Below are 19,348 nucleotides of genomic sequence, written 5' to 3'. Positions count from 1 at the left end.
CCTAGCATGTGATGGTTTTTCATCCACAAAAGGGCTGTATCACCTTGTAGCGCCTTCCCCCACAGATGAACATCACTGTCAACAAACTCTGTGTTCACCAAGCTGACGCAGAGGCAAAAGGAAATTCCAGAGACCACAGTAATCAATGTCACCTGAAGTGAACCTGTTCTACCTAGAGAACTGTCCAGGAGCCAGAAGGATATCCCTAGAGGCTATAAGTCTATTTTTCCAAATCTACCTACGACCATGATTGAGATAAAAGGCCTTTTACTGGCCATTCTTGACCTCTCCGTGGTTAAATATTGGGAGTGCTGAGTTGTAAAACAATGGAAAACCAGACCCAGAAACTTGACCTATCCCAAACAGGAAACTACTCTGAACTCTAGAACAGAGCTGGAAGAGGGCTCACAATTTTAGCAGGAAAATTAAGGCTGCCTGCATTAAGCCACCTGATAGATAAATACCAGAAATTAAAGAAGTATTTGAACCTTCTAGTATGAAGAACATGCAGAGAACACAATCTCTGACCCAGCTCTAAAAGAGTTTTTGCCATCTCAGGAATATGATATATGATATGCTGAGGAGAGAAGAGGGGAAAACAGAGGGGACTCTCCAAAGCCCAAGAAATGACTACTTCAGGGCAGAGTAAATAGTCCAAAAAAAAAAAAAAAAAAAGAAAGAAAGAAAGAAAAAGAAAAAAAGTTTAACTTTGCACAGAATTAACGTCAGGGCTTACCTGAGGAACACCTGACTTGGCCAGAGGCAGCTCCTAATAAAGAGAACAATGGCTAATACACTGCACTGTGATTCATTTCCCTCCTCAAAGATGAGCAGCCACTACACCCATAGAGCAAGGGCATCAATTTCTCACCTGTATCTGCTTTCAGGAAATATTCAAAAAAGAAATTCTAAAAGCTATTTAAAAAAAAAAAAAGGAAAACCTAAAAAGAAAGATGTCAGGCTAGCTGCATGGGAACTGAAGGTCCGCCCCAACATGGAGGGTGTGAACTATTGATAGAAAGCCATCAAATACCAAAGGATGCCCTGCGACTGATAGGGCCTTCAGATACAATTTACAGGTCATCGTGGGCCCCCTGGTACATGTTCATTGCCAGGAAAGAAATGCCACACGGTTCAGCCTGTGTAGAGACAGGTACAACCTGAGTAACAAGAGGCAATTATGTTGATTGCTGTGCTTTTCAAGGGTTTCAGTTGCCTTTAATCACAAGGCAACACAAATGCCACAGCGGCACTAGGGCCAAAGAAAGCCAATGGGAGCTACAGGCTATTTTCAGAGAGTTGCTTTAGAAAACAAATACAGAAAGGAGCTCTGCTTTAAACCAGGCCTGCATCACACTTGTTAATAGCACTATCAAGAACAGAAGATGGACACCCTTACAACGAAAGGGTTTCAGGCCAGATGAGAAAGACATGTGGAATGATTTCAAAGGTGTGCAAGAAGACAGAGATCGCTGGAAGCTATAAATAAACCTGCCATTCTGTTCTAAAACTTTTTCAAAGAAGTTTTTCAAGCATACCCAGAATCGCTAACTTACTTGTTAGGAAGAAGGCTTAGCTTAAAGCATTTGGATTGGTACTTTTCAAGTCAAGGAAGTAACATCAAAGCAAGAATTTCTGAATGACACATTCTGGACATCCTGGCCTAAGGAAACCGAAATACAATGAAGTCTTATTGCCTACTCTCTATTTAAAAAACTCGTCTAGGGGCACCTGGATGGCTCAGCCATTAAGCATCTGCCTTTGGCTCAGGTCATGATTTCAGCGTCCTAGGATCAAGCCCCAAATTGCATCGGGCTCCCTGCTCAGCGGGAAGCCTGCTTCTCCCTCTCCCTCTCACTGTGTCTCTCTCTGTCAAACAAATAAATAAAATCTTTAAAAACAATAAAATAAAATAAAAAACTCGTCTACCCAAAGTCTACATGAGGCGCCTGGGTGGCTCAGTCAGTTAAGTGGCTGCCTTCAGCTCAGGTCATGATCCCAGGGTCCTGGGATCGAGTTCCACTTCGGGCTCCCTGCTCAGTGGGGAGCCTGCTTCTCCCTCTCCCACTCCCTCTACCTCTTCCCCAGCTTGTGTTTGCTCTCTTGCTCACTCACTCTCTCACTCTCAAATGAATAAAATCTTAAAAAATAAATAAAATCCACGTAAATTGCTTCCTGTGTGGAACGTTTAGGTCAAGATGTGCTAGGAACCACATTGCCATCCAAATAAAGGGAGAAACAGCACATGTGCAGCACACACCTGGTTCAGTATACCTGACACTGAAAGAACGGGGGAAAGAATTATATACTTGGACATTAGCTCTAACATCGTGATTTCTAGAGAAGACCATAATTAAAACAATGTAAGAAATACTTGATACCTTTTTTGCCAAAATAGCAAGTGGTTTATTTCCTGCTAAGTCAGAGAACCAACTATGAATTGCACTCTGGGATCGAGCAGTAACCAGCCAATAATTATCTTTAGCATTAACTTGTGGTTTCTTCTTTCCGGTGTCCTGGAAAGTGTTAAGCTTTAGTTTCTCAGCTAATATACTGCTGAAATAAGCTCCAATCTGTGGAAACGAAAGAAAAAAAAGAAGAAGTTTGAAGACAGTATGTATATTAGTAGTGTATAGTAGTATTTTATTTTTGCTTTAAGAGAATATCTTTAAGCAGCCCATGAGAAAATGGCAGTTTTAGTCCTTGAAGCCAAGAGTTGTGATTTCCTTATACTAACATAATGCAAAAACCCCCACAGCATTTTTGTTCCACTATTAACAAGTGGTTCAAGGAAAAAAGAAGAGCCTTTGAAAATCTCTGAGAAGATGAAATTAATTACATCCTGAATAAATTTCAAGACAATGGGTTCTGCTTTAATCTTCAGCTGTACTTCTTTTTCAGACTACATCCACATTTGGAGAGAATGTGTTTCCTGAGAGGTGTTGCACACAAAAGCAGAAAGTCTAGTAATCACACAGTAATCATTCTTTTTCTGGTTTCATCTTAATAGCATGTATTTTTGGAAAGGAAAATTCTGTATTTAGACTCAGTGCTTTTAAAAAGAGTTTAGAAAATAACATTTTTAACTGGACTGCCAAGTTAAGTTGGAGTACATGGGTTTCAAGAAAAAGCTAGCGTTACCTGCTCTGAATGGAATAAAGTAGCAAAGGGAGTTCCTGTGAATGTCTGTGGCATCTTCGTATTAATCAAACTAAAGAAGGACAAAAGAGGAAGAAAGGCCCAAGAAGGAAAGGGATAAATAACTAAAAATTAAGTGAATCCACAGAAAACTTGTTGGAATTTCCAAGAATCTATTTCACTCCCTGGGAATTGTTTACTAATATGATTCAAACAACAAGTAAGGTTAGCAGACAGTGACAACCATGATTAAAATAAAATACCTACCCTGGTGAAGCACAATAAGAATCACTACCTTAGTTAATGCTCATGAGTCAAGAAACAATTAGTGTGTAGATTGGAACACAGTTGTAAACAATTAGTCAAGTTTATCTACCTGGGTAAAAAGCTAGTACACTTTTTCCTACTGTGAACGGGAATTCCTCAACCCTTGTGATTTATGGACAATAAAAAAAAAAGTCTATTTGGTGCGTTTAAGATAATATGGTAAGAAAAAATTAGAATTAGGAAAAAAAGATCTGAGCTTTGGTTTTTTTTCCCCCCAACAAACTTCATGGTGTGTTTTCTTAAGAAAATGTTTGCAAAATGTTTAAACAGGAGCTAGATTAAATGCAAAAATTTAGCAAAACCAGTTGTTTAGGAAAAAGCAGCCAACAGCAAATTGTTTAATTTTAAATCTCTCAATCAATATTTGGTCTTTATACCAAGAACTTAAAACCCCTACTTACACCGATTGTTTAAATTTAAAAGGTCTCTTACTTGCAATTACATAGGAGTATTTTAATCATAATAAACAAAGGTATAAAGATTTTTTTTAAAGTAGTCAGCAATCTGCTATGCAACTATAATTTTTGTATTTAATAACAATGGAACATGTTACTGTATGTGCATTTTACATTCTAACAAACCTTGGGAACCACTGCACACTGCAAACCAAGTCAAAATTCCCTAATACAGAGAAAGCAAAAAAACAAACAAAACAAAACATAACCATGCACTGAATTTTATATTCACACTATTCCAAACCTAAAAAAGTAAAGAGCCTCATTTCCCAAGTCCCAATGCCTACTTCTGCAAGTAACCACATTGGTTAGTTTCATAATTATGTCTTTTCCAGTGTTTCTTCGGTTGAATAACAATACACAAACACGAATATATTACTTTCTCTTTTTTTACATGTATTCCTCTTTGTGTACATTTAGTAAACGTCTGAGAGCCTTCTACATCTGTATACAGAGAATTTCTTGTTAACTTTCACAAATGTACTGTGTTGATGTACCACATTGTATTTAATCAAACTCCTGCAACTGGACATTTGGAGTGTTTTCCCTAAACTTCTGCTATTACAAATCACATTAAAATGAATAACTTGTTTGTTATCTCACACATGTACAGCTACAGATTTCAGATAAATTTCCAGAATACAGATCGTACAATTCTGTAATTTCAATCAGCATTGTTAAATTGTCCTCCATAAGCTTCATACCAATTTGCGCTCCCTCAGACAAGGCAGGAGAGATAAAGTTTAATTTAAAACTTGTTTCCATCCAACCAAAGCGATTTTGAAAGTAATTCATTTCAGAAGAAAATGGAAAAAAGTTTAGGGACTACACTATAGTTCATGTATTCCATATTTATAAGTTCAAATTCCCTTCAGAAGGTTTGAATCCCTGAGTAAATCTCACTGGAAGGATTGCAGCAGAAGCTGTAATGGGTGTTATTTCCATTTATTCAGTTATTTAAATTGACATAAAACTTGATACAACAGAACAATTTGGCAGCTCACATCAAGAGACACACAGCATTCGTACTGTTATGGGCTGAACTGTGTTCCCCCAAACTTCGCATGTTGAAGCCCTAACCCCCAATGTGACTGTATTTGGAGACAGGGCCTTTAAAGAGGTTGAGGTCAACTGAAGTCATAAGGGCAGGGCTTAGTCCAATGGACTGGTGTCCTTGTAAGTAGAAACACCCAATATACACACATAGAGAAAAGAACCTCTGAGGACAGAGCAAGAGGCCAGGCTTGCACAAGCCAAGGAATGAGTCCTCGGAAGAAACCAGACCTGCTGACACCTTGATCTTGGACTACCAGCCACCCTGTGAGAAAATAAAGTTTTTTCTCAGAAAATTAAACTTCTGTTGTTTAATCCACCCAGTTTGTGGTATTTTGTTATGGCAGCCCAAAGAGACTAAAATGCCTACTACCCAAGTAAGTATGCTTCTGAAAATTTATCCAAAAGAACATAATCTGTACATTCAAATATGACTATACCCTCTTCATAAATAACCATAAGAAGTTGGCAACAGTCTACTTGGTATATACCAACAGTTTCTAGTCATTATAGCATAAATGATGGAATGTTATCTGTCCATTAATAATTATGAATATGAATACTTCAGCCTAAAGGAAAAGCACATACAAAATAATTCTACTTTAAAAAAAAAATTGGAAGACAAAAAAATTTTGAAGATGGATGGTGGTGACAAGTTACACAACAATATGAATGCACTTAATGCCAAAGAACTATACATTTTAAAATGTTAAGGGGCACCTGCGTGGTTCAGCATCTGACTCTTGATCTAAGGGTCATGAATTCAAGCCCTGTGTTGGGCTCCAATAAATAAAATAAAATAAAATGGTAAAATGGTAAATTTCATATTACATATATTCTACCACAATTTAAAAAAAGAAAACCAATTACAACATAGATATAATTATGACTGTGATGTTAAAAAGTGATGAAAACTGGAAAAAGAACAAAAAAATACTGTGTTCAGTTGATGAGGTTATCTGCAGAAAATGCATCTGTTTTCTTTCACATTGTTTATGTATTTCAGTTGATTAGCAAATTGTCAAGTATACTTGTGTTTATGTGTACATGTGCACACACAGATCTTAAATTATGCACAAATCTCTGACAGTAGCTATCTCTGGGGAAGGAGAGAAAGTATGTTTGTTTGATTTCGTTTGTATAATGCTTTCAATTTAATATAAGTATTTCAATATTCAGAAAATAAAAATAACTCAAAAAGGAGGAGAAAAACCAAACCTTAAAAGATTACAAAAAGAAGCAAATAATTCCGCTTAAATATTGATTATTAATATAACCACACAGAAAAAAGAGATTTAATTCAAGAAAATTTTTAACACAACATTCTGACTATATACTGTAATGAAAATTAGTCTAACGACAAAAAGTATAACAGGAAAATTATAAATTTTCCATAGTAATTTTGTGGTTGGAGTAGCATTACTATAGTTTATTCTGGAACTTTTTTATGTGTATTGTAAGACAGAGTAAATAAATAAATATATCGAATTTACTAAAAGGGTTCTCACTTTGGGAGAAATGAGATACAAAGATGGGACAGGAAAGAGGAAAAACCCTGGGGTATTGGGTAAGCACAGGTAGATGGATGCAAGGAAGGAAGAAAAAGGAGAGAAGACAGGAGAAGAGAAGAAACAAATCTCTACATTGTTTCCCATCTCTGTCCACTGAAAGGACCCAGAAGTTATGATACTCTAGTTGCAAGGAGCATGCCAAGTCTCCAGCCCTGGGCTGCCGCACAGAAAGAACATGAATCTGTAATATGTTACTGTATCAAAGGTAAGGAAGTCTCAAAGAATGATGGGGATGTCAAAAGCACCCAAGAAGTAGGTTAAAGGCGCCCCCTGGCCAAGTGAGAGATAATTTAAACATCAAAAAGAGAAAAGATGACACATCAAATTTTAAAAGAGTCCTGGAGTTCAAAGTGATACTAAAAAAATGGGATGTCAGGGCACCTGGCTGGCTCAGTGGGTAGAGCATCCAACTCTTGATCTCAGGGTCCTGAGTTGAAGCCCCATATTGGGTGTGGAGATTACATTAAAAAAAGAAAAATGGAAGTGTCTGGGGTACCTGGATGACTGAGTTGTGAAAGCATGCAACTCTTAATTTCAAGGTGGTGAGTTCAAGCCCCATATTGGACATGGAGCCTACTTCAAACAAAATAATAAAAAATAGAAATAAATTTTTAAATGGGGTGTCATTTCACAAAAGAATGCCAACTAATAGATGTATGAGAAAGAACAATTGGAAAAGTAGCATTTTGCGACCACCAGAAAAATAACTCATTCAGCCAGCATTATCAATTGATGATACAATCACAAGATGAAATTGTATCAAAGAATAGCATATTCGTTTGGTCTCAAAGTACCACCCTACAGAGATTACTACAAGGAAAAGACAACTACTTTTACAATGTAAAGTGACAGCAGACACCATCTTCCATGATCAAATGTAGTACAACCAATAGCAGGGCAAACTGGCACTGCATGTCTTCTGATACACAGTATGGTCTTCTTGCCAAAAATATAGAACCTGAATCTTATCATGAAAAAACAGTAAGACAAACCTAGAATGCAGGATTAGAATATAGGAAAATAACTGGGGGCGCCTGGGTTGCTCAGTTGGCTGAGCATCTGCCTTCAGCTTGGGCCATAATCCCAGGGTACTGGAATCCAGTCCCAGATCAGGCTCCTAGCTCAGCAGGGTCCCTGCTTCTTCTCCCTCTGTCCCTTGCCCTACTTGTGCTCACTCTCTCTCTCTCAAATAAAATCTTTAAAAAAAAAAAGACAACAGGAGAGAAGCTCTTTCGAAAGCCCCTCCTCCTCCCAAAAATAACAACATGAGCAAAGGTGGAAAGTAGTACTGTTTACTGTACCAGATTACAATATATGAAAGAGAGGGACCCCTGGGTGGCTCAGCGGATTAAGCCTCTGCCTTTGGCTCAGGTCATGATCTCAGGGTCCTAGGATCAAGTCTCGCATTGGGCTCTCTGCTCAGTAGGTAGCCTGCTTCCTGCCCCCTCTCTGCCTGCAGCTCTGCCTACTTGTGATCTATCTCTCTCTCTCTCTCTCTCTCTGTCAAATAAATGCATAAAATATTTTTTAAAAAATAGATGAAAGAGACAGGACACCCAAATACAATGCATGATCCCTGATTGGGTCCTAGGGCAGGACCTTACACAAGATATTCTGGAGAATTCTGAATACGGATTGTGGTTTTAAATAACAGTAATTTATAAGCATTCACTATCAAGGGTGTCACACACACTTTCTCAGAAGTTTTAGGAAACAGACAATTTGCATTACCTTTGATGGGTTAATTACAATATTTCTGGCTGAGCCATGTTCATCTCCAGTAAAGGCTGGCTGATTGTTGAAGCCTTGCTTTACATTCACAGCAGTAAGTTCATCCTGTTCAAGAAAAGGTATCAATTAATCAGAGAGACATAAAAGCTCTAACTCTACCCAGCATACTAAGGGCTGAGTAATGACAGACTATGCTATACTTTGTGGAAGAGAACTGTTGAAAACACACCAAAGAGAGCAGAAACTGAAGATTTAAAACCAATACACAGGGGCACCTGAGTGGCTCAGTTGGTTAAGTATCTGCCTTCGACTCAGGTCATGATCCCCGGGTTCTGGGATGCAGTCCTGCATTGGGCTCCTTGCTCCATGGGGAGCCTGCTTCTCCCTCTGCTTGCCACTCTCCCTGCTTGTGTGCTCTGGACAAATAAAATCTTAAACAAATAAATAAACAAAATCAATATACAAATGTACAGAGAGATATAAAAATAAATGTGGCAAAATATTAGCAACTGTTATCTTGAATATAGGGCATGTGGAGGTACTCATTATACTGTTCTCTCATTCTGTTAAGTTTAAAATTTTTAACTAATAAATTGGGAAAAGTAAAAAATGAGCTAAAATTCCCCACATACGCACAAACATAAAGTCACAGAATTTGTATACTAGAATTGTTTCTAGACATCCCATGGTTGGGCTCTCCCTTCCCTTCCAGCCCCTATACACATCCCTATTTTATGTTCAAGAAAAATGGCTCACTCCACTTATCCACGACCCCACAGCAAGTTAAAGACAGAAATGAAGGGTTCATAAGCACAAGCTTTGTGATAACCGCAGCACCATGACCAACAGCATCTGAAGGGAAGTGTAGGGCTTGCAAAATTCTTCCATACACCTTGGCTCACTTGATCTTTACCAAATTCTCAGGTAAATGTACACATGTACCTTCACGTCCATTTACAGATTAGAAAAATGAGGCTCACTAAGCCAGCACAGTTAACAGGACAGAGCCAGCACTGAAATAGTCTTCTCAACCCAAAACTAGGAAGAGAAATTTCCATAACTCCATGCCACCAAAGTACAAATGCCATATGAAAATGTACTCTAAAAATACATAGCTACAATTCATACTCTCCTTAAAAACATCTCCTACTGGATAGATCCAGGAGAACTTTTCTTCCCAAGGTCACAACACATCAGAAATAGCCCAAAGCTTTAAAAAAAAAAAGACCTTGCCCTCCCCAAATCATTCAACTATGGAACTAAATCAGAGTTCTTAAAATATAGACTTGAAAGAATACAAGGGAAAGGTTTGAGTAAATGAAGCTACCTTCTGTTCCCTGTCACTCTAAGCCAAGAAAAGGTTTAGTAACCGCTGGGGTAATGCTGCTCACAGAACAAGAATAAGAATATATACTTCGCCTTCATAAGTAATTGCTGCAAGTGTAAACTGAAGAAAGGCAAAAAAAAAAAAGCAAATAATCAAAATCACTGCTGTGATTAAGCAGGAAGCCTTAGGACAAAATAGTTTATGACATATAAGCACCTGAAAGGTCAGCCTGGCTGAGAGCCAAGGTCTCCTGGAGACGTGCCATGTAACTTACTTAATTGTGTGTGTACTCTACCTAACATCTTGGCAAGCCACTGTTTTGGCAAGCTTTCAAAAAGACCCCGCTACAGGAAGTTTAGCTCTATGATAATCAAGTCTCCTCCAAGCATGAAGGTCACTGAAATCGTGACCTGCACAGAAAATGAGTTGCATACACCTATCAACACATCTCAAACTGCTCCCACATTTTCAAACCAATTATTTGAAAATCTAGGGCAAAATGACATAATGCATATTTGAAGTCAGAAAGGTGTTAGTCAACTTAAAGCAAGTGAGCTAACAAAATTTCTGTAGTCTCAGAGTCTCAGAAAGAAGAGGGACAAATGGGATCAGACAGGGAATGGGATGAGAAAATTGAATTTTTAATCTTTGATTCACCATCAGAGTATTACAAGAAATATTAATTGAGTAACAGCGTATGTTTTTACTAAAAATACGTTCTGGCCTAATCAACAGGAAACACGTGAGGCTTTCAGGACCAGTTAGTCCCATTTGGTGCTGCTGCACTCACTGTTCTAAAGGTACTCTAACTCGGCGGCTCAGCATACCAACGGCTAACCCCCAGCCTGGCGAGCCAGGCCCTGCAAACAAAGGCACGCCTACACGCAATGCAGACACCCTCCTCGGAAGGAAAAGAACATGGAACCATGGTTACTTATTTGTCGACCACATCAGATTTTCCTCACACTAAGATCCACACAGGTACTGACTACTAAAAGCCTTGAGTTGTGAGAACTTTATCTTGTATTCTAAACTGCACGAAAATACATCCAGAATCCGACCCCCTTTCTCACCATCACCAATGGCCTCTCTGGATCAGGGCCCCCTCCATCGTCTCATGCTTGGACACTGCAATGGCTCCTACCTGGTTTTCTTGCTTCTAGAATTGTCCCACCGAAAGCCATTTTCAATGCAGCAGCCACAGGGAGATTTTTTAAAACTTAAGATCATGCTATTCTTGCTCAAAACCTGCATTAACTTCTCAACTTAAAGTAAAAGCAAGGCCCTATGATGTCCTACAAGGCCCTGTGTGATCCAGCCCCTACTACCTTTTTGACCTCATTCCTGACCACACTTGCCTTAGCTGGCTCTACTCCACCCACAATGGTCTCCTTGCAGTTCCCCAAGCAAGCCTGCTGGATGGCCTCAAGCCTCAGGGCCCTTGGACTGTCTGTTCTCTCAGCCTAGTTTGTTTTCCCTTGGTATTTATGGCTAACTACATAACCACCTGAAGTCTTTGCTCAAATTTCATATTCTCAATGAGAAATCTGATGACCTTATTTACAAGTGGACTGCTCACCCTGTTCTCTTCACCCCAGCATTCCTAACCTTCCAATAATCCATAGCACTTATCACCTAAAATGGTCTGTACTTACAATGTACACTGTCTGTTTCGCCCACTAGAACATAAGACCCATGAAACCAAGGATCTTTATTTCATTCAGAGACACATGCCAAGCACATAAAGCAGTGCCTGGCACAAAGCACACATAGGTATTCAATAAACATTGGTTGAAAGAATAAGTGTGGGGCGCCTGACTGGCTCAGTCAGTAGAGTGTGGACTCTTAGTCTCAGGTCATGAGTTCAAGCCCCACATTGGGCATAGAGCCTACTTGGGGGAAAAAAAAAGAAAAGAAAGAACAAATGAGTGAATGATAACCCGTTTTGAACAATTAACATAATAAACATCCTGAATTACTCTCCCTTGACTTTGGGGCCTGTAATTCCATTTGTATTTGTGATAAATCTTCCTAATCACACAGCAGTGGCTCTCACCCCACCTACCCAAAGCACCATCCTTGGGGGGGGGGGCGGTGAATATATATATATACACACACACACACATACACATACAATACCTTTACCTGAGTCAGAAACGAAATTTCATAAACAGTAACTATCCAATACCAATATTTTCTTTAAAAATCAATATAATGGGGGCACCTGGGTGGCTCAGTGGGTTGAGCCTCTGCCTTTGGCTCAGGTCATGATCTCAAGGTCCTGGGATCGAGCTCCGCTTCAGGCTCTCTGCTTAGAGGGAGCCTGCTTCCCCTCTCTCTCTGCCTTCCTCTCTGCCTACTTGTGATCTCTGTCAAATAAATAAATAAAATCTTTTTTAAAAAATCAATATAATGCCCTTACTCTAAAATTTTTCTCTGAAGTAAGTTATAACAACACAGGTACTTGAATATGCTCAGGCATATAACACTAGACCTTTACCATTCAAAGCTCAGTCCACTGGCCAGCAGCCAGCAGCAGTGGCATCAAGTAGGGCTTGTTGAAAATGCAAAATCTCAATCACAATGCAAATGCAAATCCCCCAATCACACATTCTGCAGTTCAACAAATCCCCAGGTAATTTGTGGCACTTTAAACTTTGAGAAGTGGGGCCCTAGGAAACGAAGAAATTGTTGTGTTTGTTTCTTGAATCATCACAGTGAAGTAACTACAAATGCAGACGTCATTTGTGTTCTATTGCCATTTTGAATGGCCAGAACAGGGACGCCTGGGTGGCTCAGTCAGTTAAGTGTCTGCCTTCTGGCTCAGGTCATGAGTCCAGGGTCCTGGGATGGAGCCCCAGACCTTCATGCTCAGCAGGGAGTCCGCTTCTCCCTCTGGAAGCGGACTCAAGCCCATGTGCTCAAGCCCATGCTCCGTCTCTATCAAATAAATAAATAAAATCTTCCAAAAAAAATGACCAGAACAGCATGATACAACTTTTCTGAAAAAGCCAATTCTTAGTAAAGTTTCAAACTAATAAAATAAATCTCCACATATATTAATACTAAGTTATAGTCCTCAGAAACAGTGTATAGTACATGTATGTTAAAATCCTGCCAAAAGAGTACTTTGAGATCATATGTAAACAGATTCCCACCTGGAATAGAAAGGAAAATAATGAGATTTAGATGGTCCAGTGGCACATGTGACAGCCCAGTGGGATGCAAGTTTCCTTTGAGCTGGACTGTCCACTCTGAGTTCACCTAGCACACGTGCGCCACCCCACTAAATGGTCCTGGCACTGCAACCATGGCAACAACCGACACAGCCCCCATAGGCTTCCACATCACTCCCACTGGGCACCGAGAAGGAGAGGGCCGCCTTTACCCTTGAGAGGCCTGCCCCTGCCATGGGACCCAGAAGCTCTGCGTTTAGGAAGCCCTGAGTTTCATACTTCAGTGTCAGCAAGAGCCCTGCCCCTGGTGGGACATAGCACAGTGGATGTGCGGGTCCAGCGGTCCACCCACCACCCTGAGGACTCAGACTGGGATATGGACACTTGGCTACCAGTGCAGTCAAGGCTGGAGGAGCACTTGCTGGAAATGCACATAGGAGGGACACGAGAGTGTGGGTGAGAACTCAGAGTCTGCAATCAGACTGTCCAAATGTGAAGCTCCAGCTGCAGGAACAGGGGCTCTACGCAACCTTTGGGACCGTTCCTGTCCTTCAGTGTCCTCACCTGTAAAGAGAGGGACAGCTCCACATCCCATCTGAGGAAATAAGGCGGAGAGCTTAACTACCCCAAGATCATATGGTGGTAAAGGACTCCAAAGACCCACCATGCTATATGAAAACAGCCAGCCATCACTACTACTGTTATCGCTTCTGTCCTGTTTCTGGCTCAGGAAAGGAACAGATAGACTGAAGGTGCAGTACGCACTCAGATGTACACAGCGTCCATTTCAGGAACTGAAAAGACCCTGGCCTTAGGAGGGGCTTTTTAGACATTTGCCGGCATCAGAATCCCCTGAAGGGTTAGTAAAAACACTGCTTCCTGGGCCCCACCCCCAGAATTTCCAATTCAGTAGGTCTGGGGTGGGGCCGGAAAATTTGAATTTCTAACAACTTAACCAAGTATGCACATCTAGGGACCACACACTAAGAACCACTAACAGAAAGATCTGGAGTTTGTGGCTTTCTAGAAAACCAGGGCTTCCAGGCCCAGTATCAATGTGTACTCACCATCAGGAGGAAGTTGTATGTCCAAAAAAAGACTGGTCAGAATTCTCTGCCACATCTCCCTTCCCTCACCACAAAGGCACAAATACAAAGCTACACACATGCGCGCGCATACACACACACACACACACATACACACCACACCACACACATATACCCTAGAAGGAAACCAGTGCATGAAGTTTCCTCTTTCACTCCTTTAGCTTCTCACAGACCTGCAATGAATAAAAACACCAAGGCCACCATCGATTACATCAGGAATCAAACAGCCAAAACAGAAGCTTCGAAGTCACTTGCATTATTACGAAATGTCATGTCAGCTTCCTAGAGAAACTAAGGGAAAGGGAATAAAACTCAAAGCATCACAATCAAAATATGCAGCCTGATAGTTTATTTCCAAAAGTTTCTGAAAAGGGTGCTGGGCTAGAATTTAAACAATGACTTAAAAGTAAGATTCAAATTCCAGGGTATTTACTATCATTTAGCCAGTATTTCTCACCCTCTGCTAATGCACCAACAGACCCCTTTAAAAAAAAAAAAAAAAAATTCTCTCTGACCTGAGGAATGGTCAGACCCCAAATGGGGAAAATGGGCCAGGACAGTGAGAGTTCATGGCATTTGGCAACAATGAGAGGCGGAACAAGAAGTAATGTGTGTTACACAAACTCAAACAAACTTTTATGATGCTTTGTTCTGAAGGCCTTTGCCAAATCTAATCAGGCAAAAATAGAAGGGAGAGAGTCCAAATTTTGGAACAGCATGCCTCTAAAATCCCCAAGCCAGAATCCGTATAGGACACAAATAGCTTCCTCTCGCACTAGCCTTGAACCTCTTCAAAGATTTTTCTAAATAAGAGGATAACCACCAAAATTCTCACAATGGCTCTTACTGAGATTTCAACTAGCTCTACCACCCCTAGTCAATGATTCTTAAAAAAAAATATCAGCTGCTACTTTGCCCATCTGCAAAGGTGGGACAACTAAAACCCAAAAAACTTAGGGGCACACCCAACCATTAATCAGGGTCTCATCCTCAGGCCTATATTCTGGGCACTAGATCAGCAGTGCCAACTATGTTCCAGTAAAAGGACCCCTTAGTAAAAGGTTGAAGAATTTCACATTGTACAATGTGGGGAATAAAAAAAAGAAGTAACTGTTGGGGGGAAGGGGGGCACCCATGAATTCAGAGAGTTTTAAATGTACATAGCTATCATTAACACCATCAAGGTAAAATTTTATGTACACATGTGTGACACCTAATAATTACTCAACCAAGAGACGATGCTGGCTGAGAATATAAATTCAGTCCTCACCTGGTGGCCTTGGGCAGCAGCACACCAGGTCAAAGTGCATATGGATTTCAACAGGTTTAACACAGAACTGGTCCCAAAGCAACCTCAACATGGAGAAAGAAGGACTCTCACACCTCTTGTCATTGGTTTCTACTAAAATAGTAAGCCTTAACGCAATTTTCAGGAGACAGGTACCCAGAGACAAACAAAATCCTAGAAATTGTCCCATGTTCATACAGAAGGCCAGGGTTCACTCTGCATTTTTATATTCTATACTAACACAAAAATTGGAACTTCAGGGCCTTGGGTGAAATCCAAATGCCTCCATAAACCTCACACATTTACCTTGAACTATGTTCAGAGAATAATCTTATGTTTTGGATCACTTTCAAAGCAATCTTTTAATTTCAATAAAATGTTTCACCGGGAAAGTGAAAACATTTTGATGTTAGTTTGGAAACTGGGTAAGTAAGCTCTTTCTCATTCAAGAGAGAAAAAAAAAAGTGTCCCCTGGAGGGCTCAGTTAATTGAGCGACTGACTCTTGGTTTCAGCTCAGGTCACAATCTCAGAGTCCTAAGATGGAGCCCCCAGTTCGGCTCTGCTCTCAGGCAGGGTCTGCTTGAAGATTCTCCCCCTCTGCCCAGCCCCCCACTTGTGCAAGTGCTCTCAAAGAGGGAGACAGTGAGAAGGGAGGGAAGTAAAGAAGGGAGGGAGGGAGTCCCTCAGTGGCTCAGTTGGTTAAGCATCCAACTCTTAATTTCAGCTCTGGTCATGATTTCAGGGTTGTGAGATTGAGCCCCACGTGCGGCTCCACACTCAGCATGGAGTCTGTTTGAGATTCTCTCTCCCTCTGATCCTCCCCCTGTTTGTGCTCATTCTCTCTAAATAAATGAGTAAATAATAAAATCTTAGAAAGAAAGAAAGGTAGGTAGGTAGGTTGGTCAGTGGGTCTGCCAGTTAGTTGGTAACTCGTGACAATTTTCAATGACCTTTTCAAAAGCAGAGAATGCATGCAAACACATACACAGATGCACACATATGCAAGCACACATACTACAGCTCCCCCAGACTTCTCATCTAACCCACAAACACATGCAGACATGCCCTATCTCTTCAGTCACCTACTCCTGCCTAACACACTAACTCAATGACTGTTCAATGAATCGGACAGAAATGTCCACCAGGAATGACAATGCCACAGAAATAGAAAAATGTCCTTTGCTAGTTAGGCAGACAAGTTTAAAACAGACAAGCTGTAAAACTATTTTTCCTAGCCTTGCCCAACTCTCCCTGAAAAGAGCATTCTCCCAGACCCCTGAGGACGTCTACAGATCCCAGTTTGAGAAAAGAAGCTGTGATAATCCCCAGCATGGATATATTTAATGGCCTTTAGGCAACACCTGGAGTTGGCAAATACAAATGACCCAGAAGATAGGGAAATAATCTTTCTCTCCTCATCCCTAACCAATTCTATCCACACGTCTGTCAAAACATATCTCATATCTATTCCTTTAAAAAATGACAGTCGCCTCTCTAAACTATGGCTACAGCCATCACAGTGGGCCCTGGCTACTGCTCCTCATGTATTTCCCTCCCTCTGTTTAGTTTCTACCTGAATCCATCCTGCCCACAGGCCCTGATGAATCTTCCTCAAACAAGTATTCTTTTCTGCCCTCCCTTATTCACAAGCCTCAGAAGATTTTCCACGTTGTTCCTTCTGTTCCCCAGAAGGGGCTAAAGAATGGAAGCATCTAACACCACCCCTCCAAACCCTCAGGGACATCTGCAGGCCTTCTCTTCACCTAACTGTGGCTCCAAAACACAACACAATTACCTCAGAGAGGCATTAAATGCCTTGAACAATCAAGCTCCTCCTCTCAGTCTCACTTCCATCCTCACACTGATTTGGGTTTGAATGCAGAGCCCTTACCTGTGATGGGGAACAAGGTAACTGACCTCTCTGTACCTCAGTTGCTTCCTTTGAAATGAGGCAAGAATAACTCACAGGGTTGAGGTTATATAAGAAAAAATGTACAAAGAGTTTAGCACAGTGCCTGGCCCGTATTACATGCCCTATAAATGTTGGCTATGGTTATAAAAACTTGGAGCTATATTTTATTTTTATATTTTAACTCATTTAATCTACTTGACTATTATACTCTTCCCCACATAAGTCATCTTTTCAGCCTCTGAGCCTTACGTAATGCCTTTCCCATCCCCTGGAGTACATTATCATGAAATCTTCTGCCTTCTTCAAACCACAACTCAGGGCTCCCCTTCATTCAATCAACAAATAAATAAATATACAACATTGTGCTAAGTACTGAGGATTCCATAGTGAGCAAATTACAAGCGATAAATGTCCCCAGGGAGAACATCCACCTGCTCAGGATGCACATAATAGGGTCTTAACAGTCTCAGAAATCAGACAAGAATTCCCTGAAGAAGGGGCCTTTGAGCTGAGCTCTGTCTGAGAAGTAGGAGTTAACTGAGTTAAGAGGAGGACTGTATAATGGCAAGGGCAACAATTTGCATGCAGTGGTACAGTATTAACTCTACGACTGTGAAAAGCTAAGGATATATATTATACTTCCTAGAACAATCACCAAAAACAAAACAAAACAAAAAGCCCACAACATAAAGAGGTATAACTAAAATATCAATAGGTAAAATTATAATAAATAATTTAATAATCCAAAAGAAAGCGGGACACAGGAAAAAAAATAAAATGTTATACCTAAATCCAACCATATCAAATTATTAATGAAATGATAATTAAAATTTAATGGACTAGGGGCGCCTGGGTGGCTCAGTGGGTTAAGCCTCTGCCTTTGGCTCAGGTCATGGTCTCAGGGTCCTGGGATCAAGCCTTGCATTGGGATCCCTGATTCATTCATTCACTGATCCTGGGATCAATCCCTGCCCTGCTCAGCAGGGAGCCTGCTTCTCCCCCCCCCCACCTCTGCCTGCCTCTCTGCCTCCTTGTGATCCATCAAATAAATAAAATCCTTTTTAAAAAAATTTAATGGAATAAGATTCCAATGAAAGGACAGGGACTGTCAGATACATAAAAAAGCAAAACCCCATGGAAGCAGCCCAAGTGTCCATTGACAGATAAAGTTGATGTGGGATAGACAGATAGAAAGAATGGAATATTACTCAGCCATAAAAAAAGAATGAAATCTTGCCACTTTCAATGACATGGCATCAGAAAGAATAACGCTAAGCAAAGTCAGTCAGTCAGAGTAAGACAAATACCACCATTTGTGGAATTTAAGTTACAAAGCGAATGAACAAAGGGGGTAGAAAAAAAGAGGGAGACAGAGAGACAAACCAAGAAACAGACCCTTGACCATAGAGAACTGAGGGTCACCAGAAGGGGGCGGTGTTGGGTGAAATAGGTGATGGATTAAGGAGTACACTTGTGATGAGCACCAGCTGTTGCACAGAAGTGCTAAATCACCATGCTGTAAAACTGCAACTAATAGTACACTAGATTGTAACTCACTGGAATTTAAAATCTTTAAAAAACAAAGCAAAACCCAACTATCTGGTGCACTTCTATAAAGATGGACACCTGGCTGGTTCAGGCAGGAGAGCATGTGGTGCTTAATGTTGGGGTTGGAAGTCTGTGCCCCACATTGGGCATAGAATTCACTAAAAATAATAATAATAAAAAATAAACAAAAATAACTTAAAAAATAAATGTAAAGACAATAAGTTGACAGTAAATGGATGGGAAAAGATAAATAAATACCATGCAAACAATGTGCCTAAAAAGGCTCGAGTGGCTATGTTAATATTGGACAAAGTAGCATTCAGGATAAAAAGCATTATCAAAGATAAAGTAGGGAGAATCATAATGATAAAAGGGTCAATGCATCAGAAAGGCATAGCAATCATGGAATCATGGGTATACATGTGCCTAACAAGAGGGACAGGAACAGCATGTATAAAGCCTATGGGGTTGCGAAAATGAAAGAATGCTATCATGCAGAAGGGACTCATTTGTGACGAGAGGCTGAGCTATGGGTGAGGACAGATCACACAGGGTATTATGAACCAAGTGAAGGACTTCTGTCTTTATCCTAAGAATAGTAAAGGTTTTTATGCAGAGGTGACATCATCCCATCTGAATAGGTCTGCAGTGTGGATAACCAATGGGAGTGGGTTAGATTAAATGGGAGACTGCAGGGCAAAGGAACTGGAACTAG

At 40.5% G+C, this 19,348-nt stretch overlaps 1 protein-coding gene across 2 annotated transcripts in view; it reads right to left on the bottom strand.

The window, feature by feature from the left end:
• Positions 1-19,348, bottom strand: part of MED12L (mediator complex subunit 12L) — a 317,830-nt gene that overhangs the window by 276,386 nt on the left and 22,096 nt on the right. For both annotated transcript variants that reach the window (XM_044251605.1, XM_044251606.1), the window contains exons 3-4: positions 8,276-8,380; positions 2,382-2,573 (exon numbers count right to left, since the gene is read on the bottom strand). In XM_044251605.1, coding sequence (XP_044107540.1) covers positions 2,382-2,573; positions 8,276-8,380 — 297 coding nt within the window. The remainder of the gene's footprint in view (positions 1-2,381; positions 2,574-8,275; positions 8,381-19,348) is intronic.

The sequence above is a fragment of the Neovison vison genome, chromosome 6 (genome assembly GCF_020171115.1).
Source record: "Neovison vison isolate M4711 chromosome 6, ASM_NN_V1, whole genome shotgun sequence".
Classification (NCBI taxonomy): Eukaryota; Metazoa; Chordata; class Mammalia; order Carnivora; family Mustelidae; genus Neogale; species Neogale vison.
The sequence above is the reverse complement of the archived record's forward strand: the minus strand, read 5'-3'. Positions and strand labels throughout refer to the sequence as shown.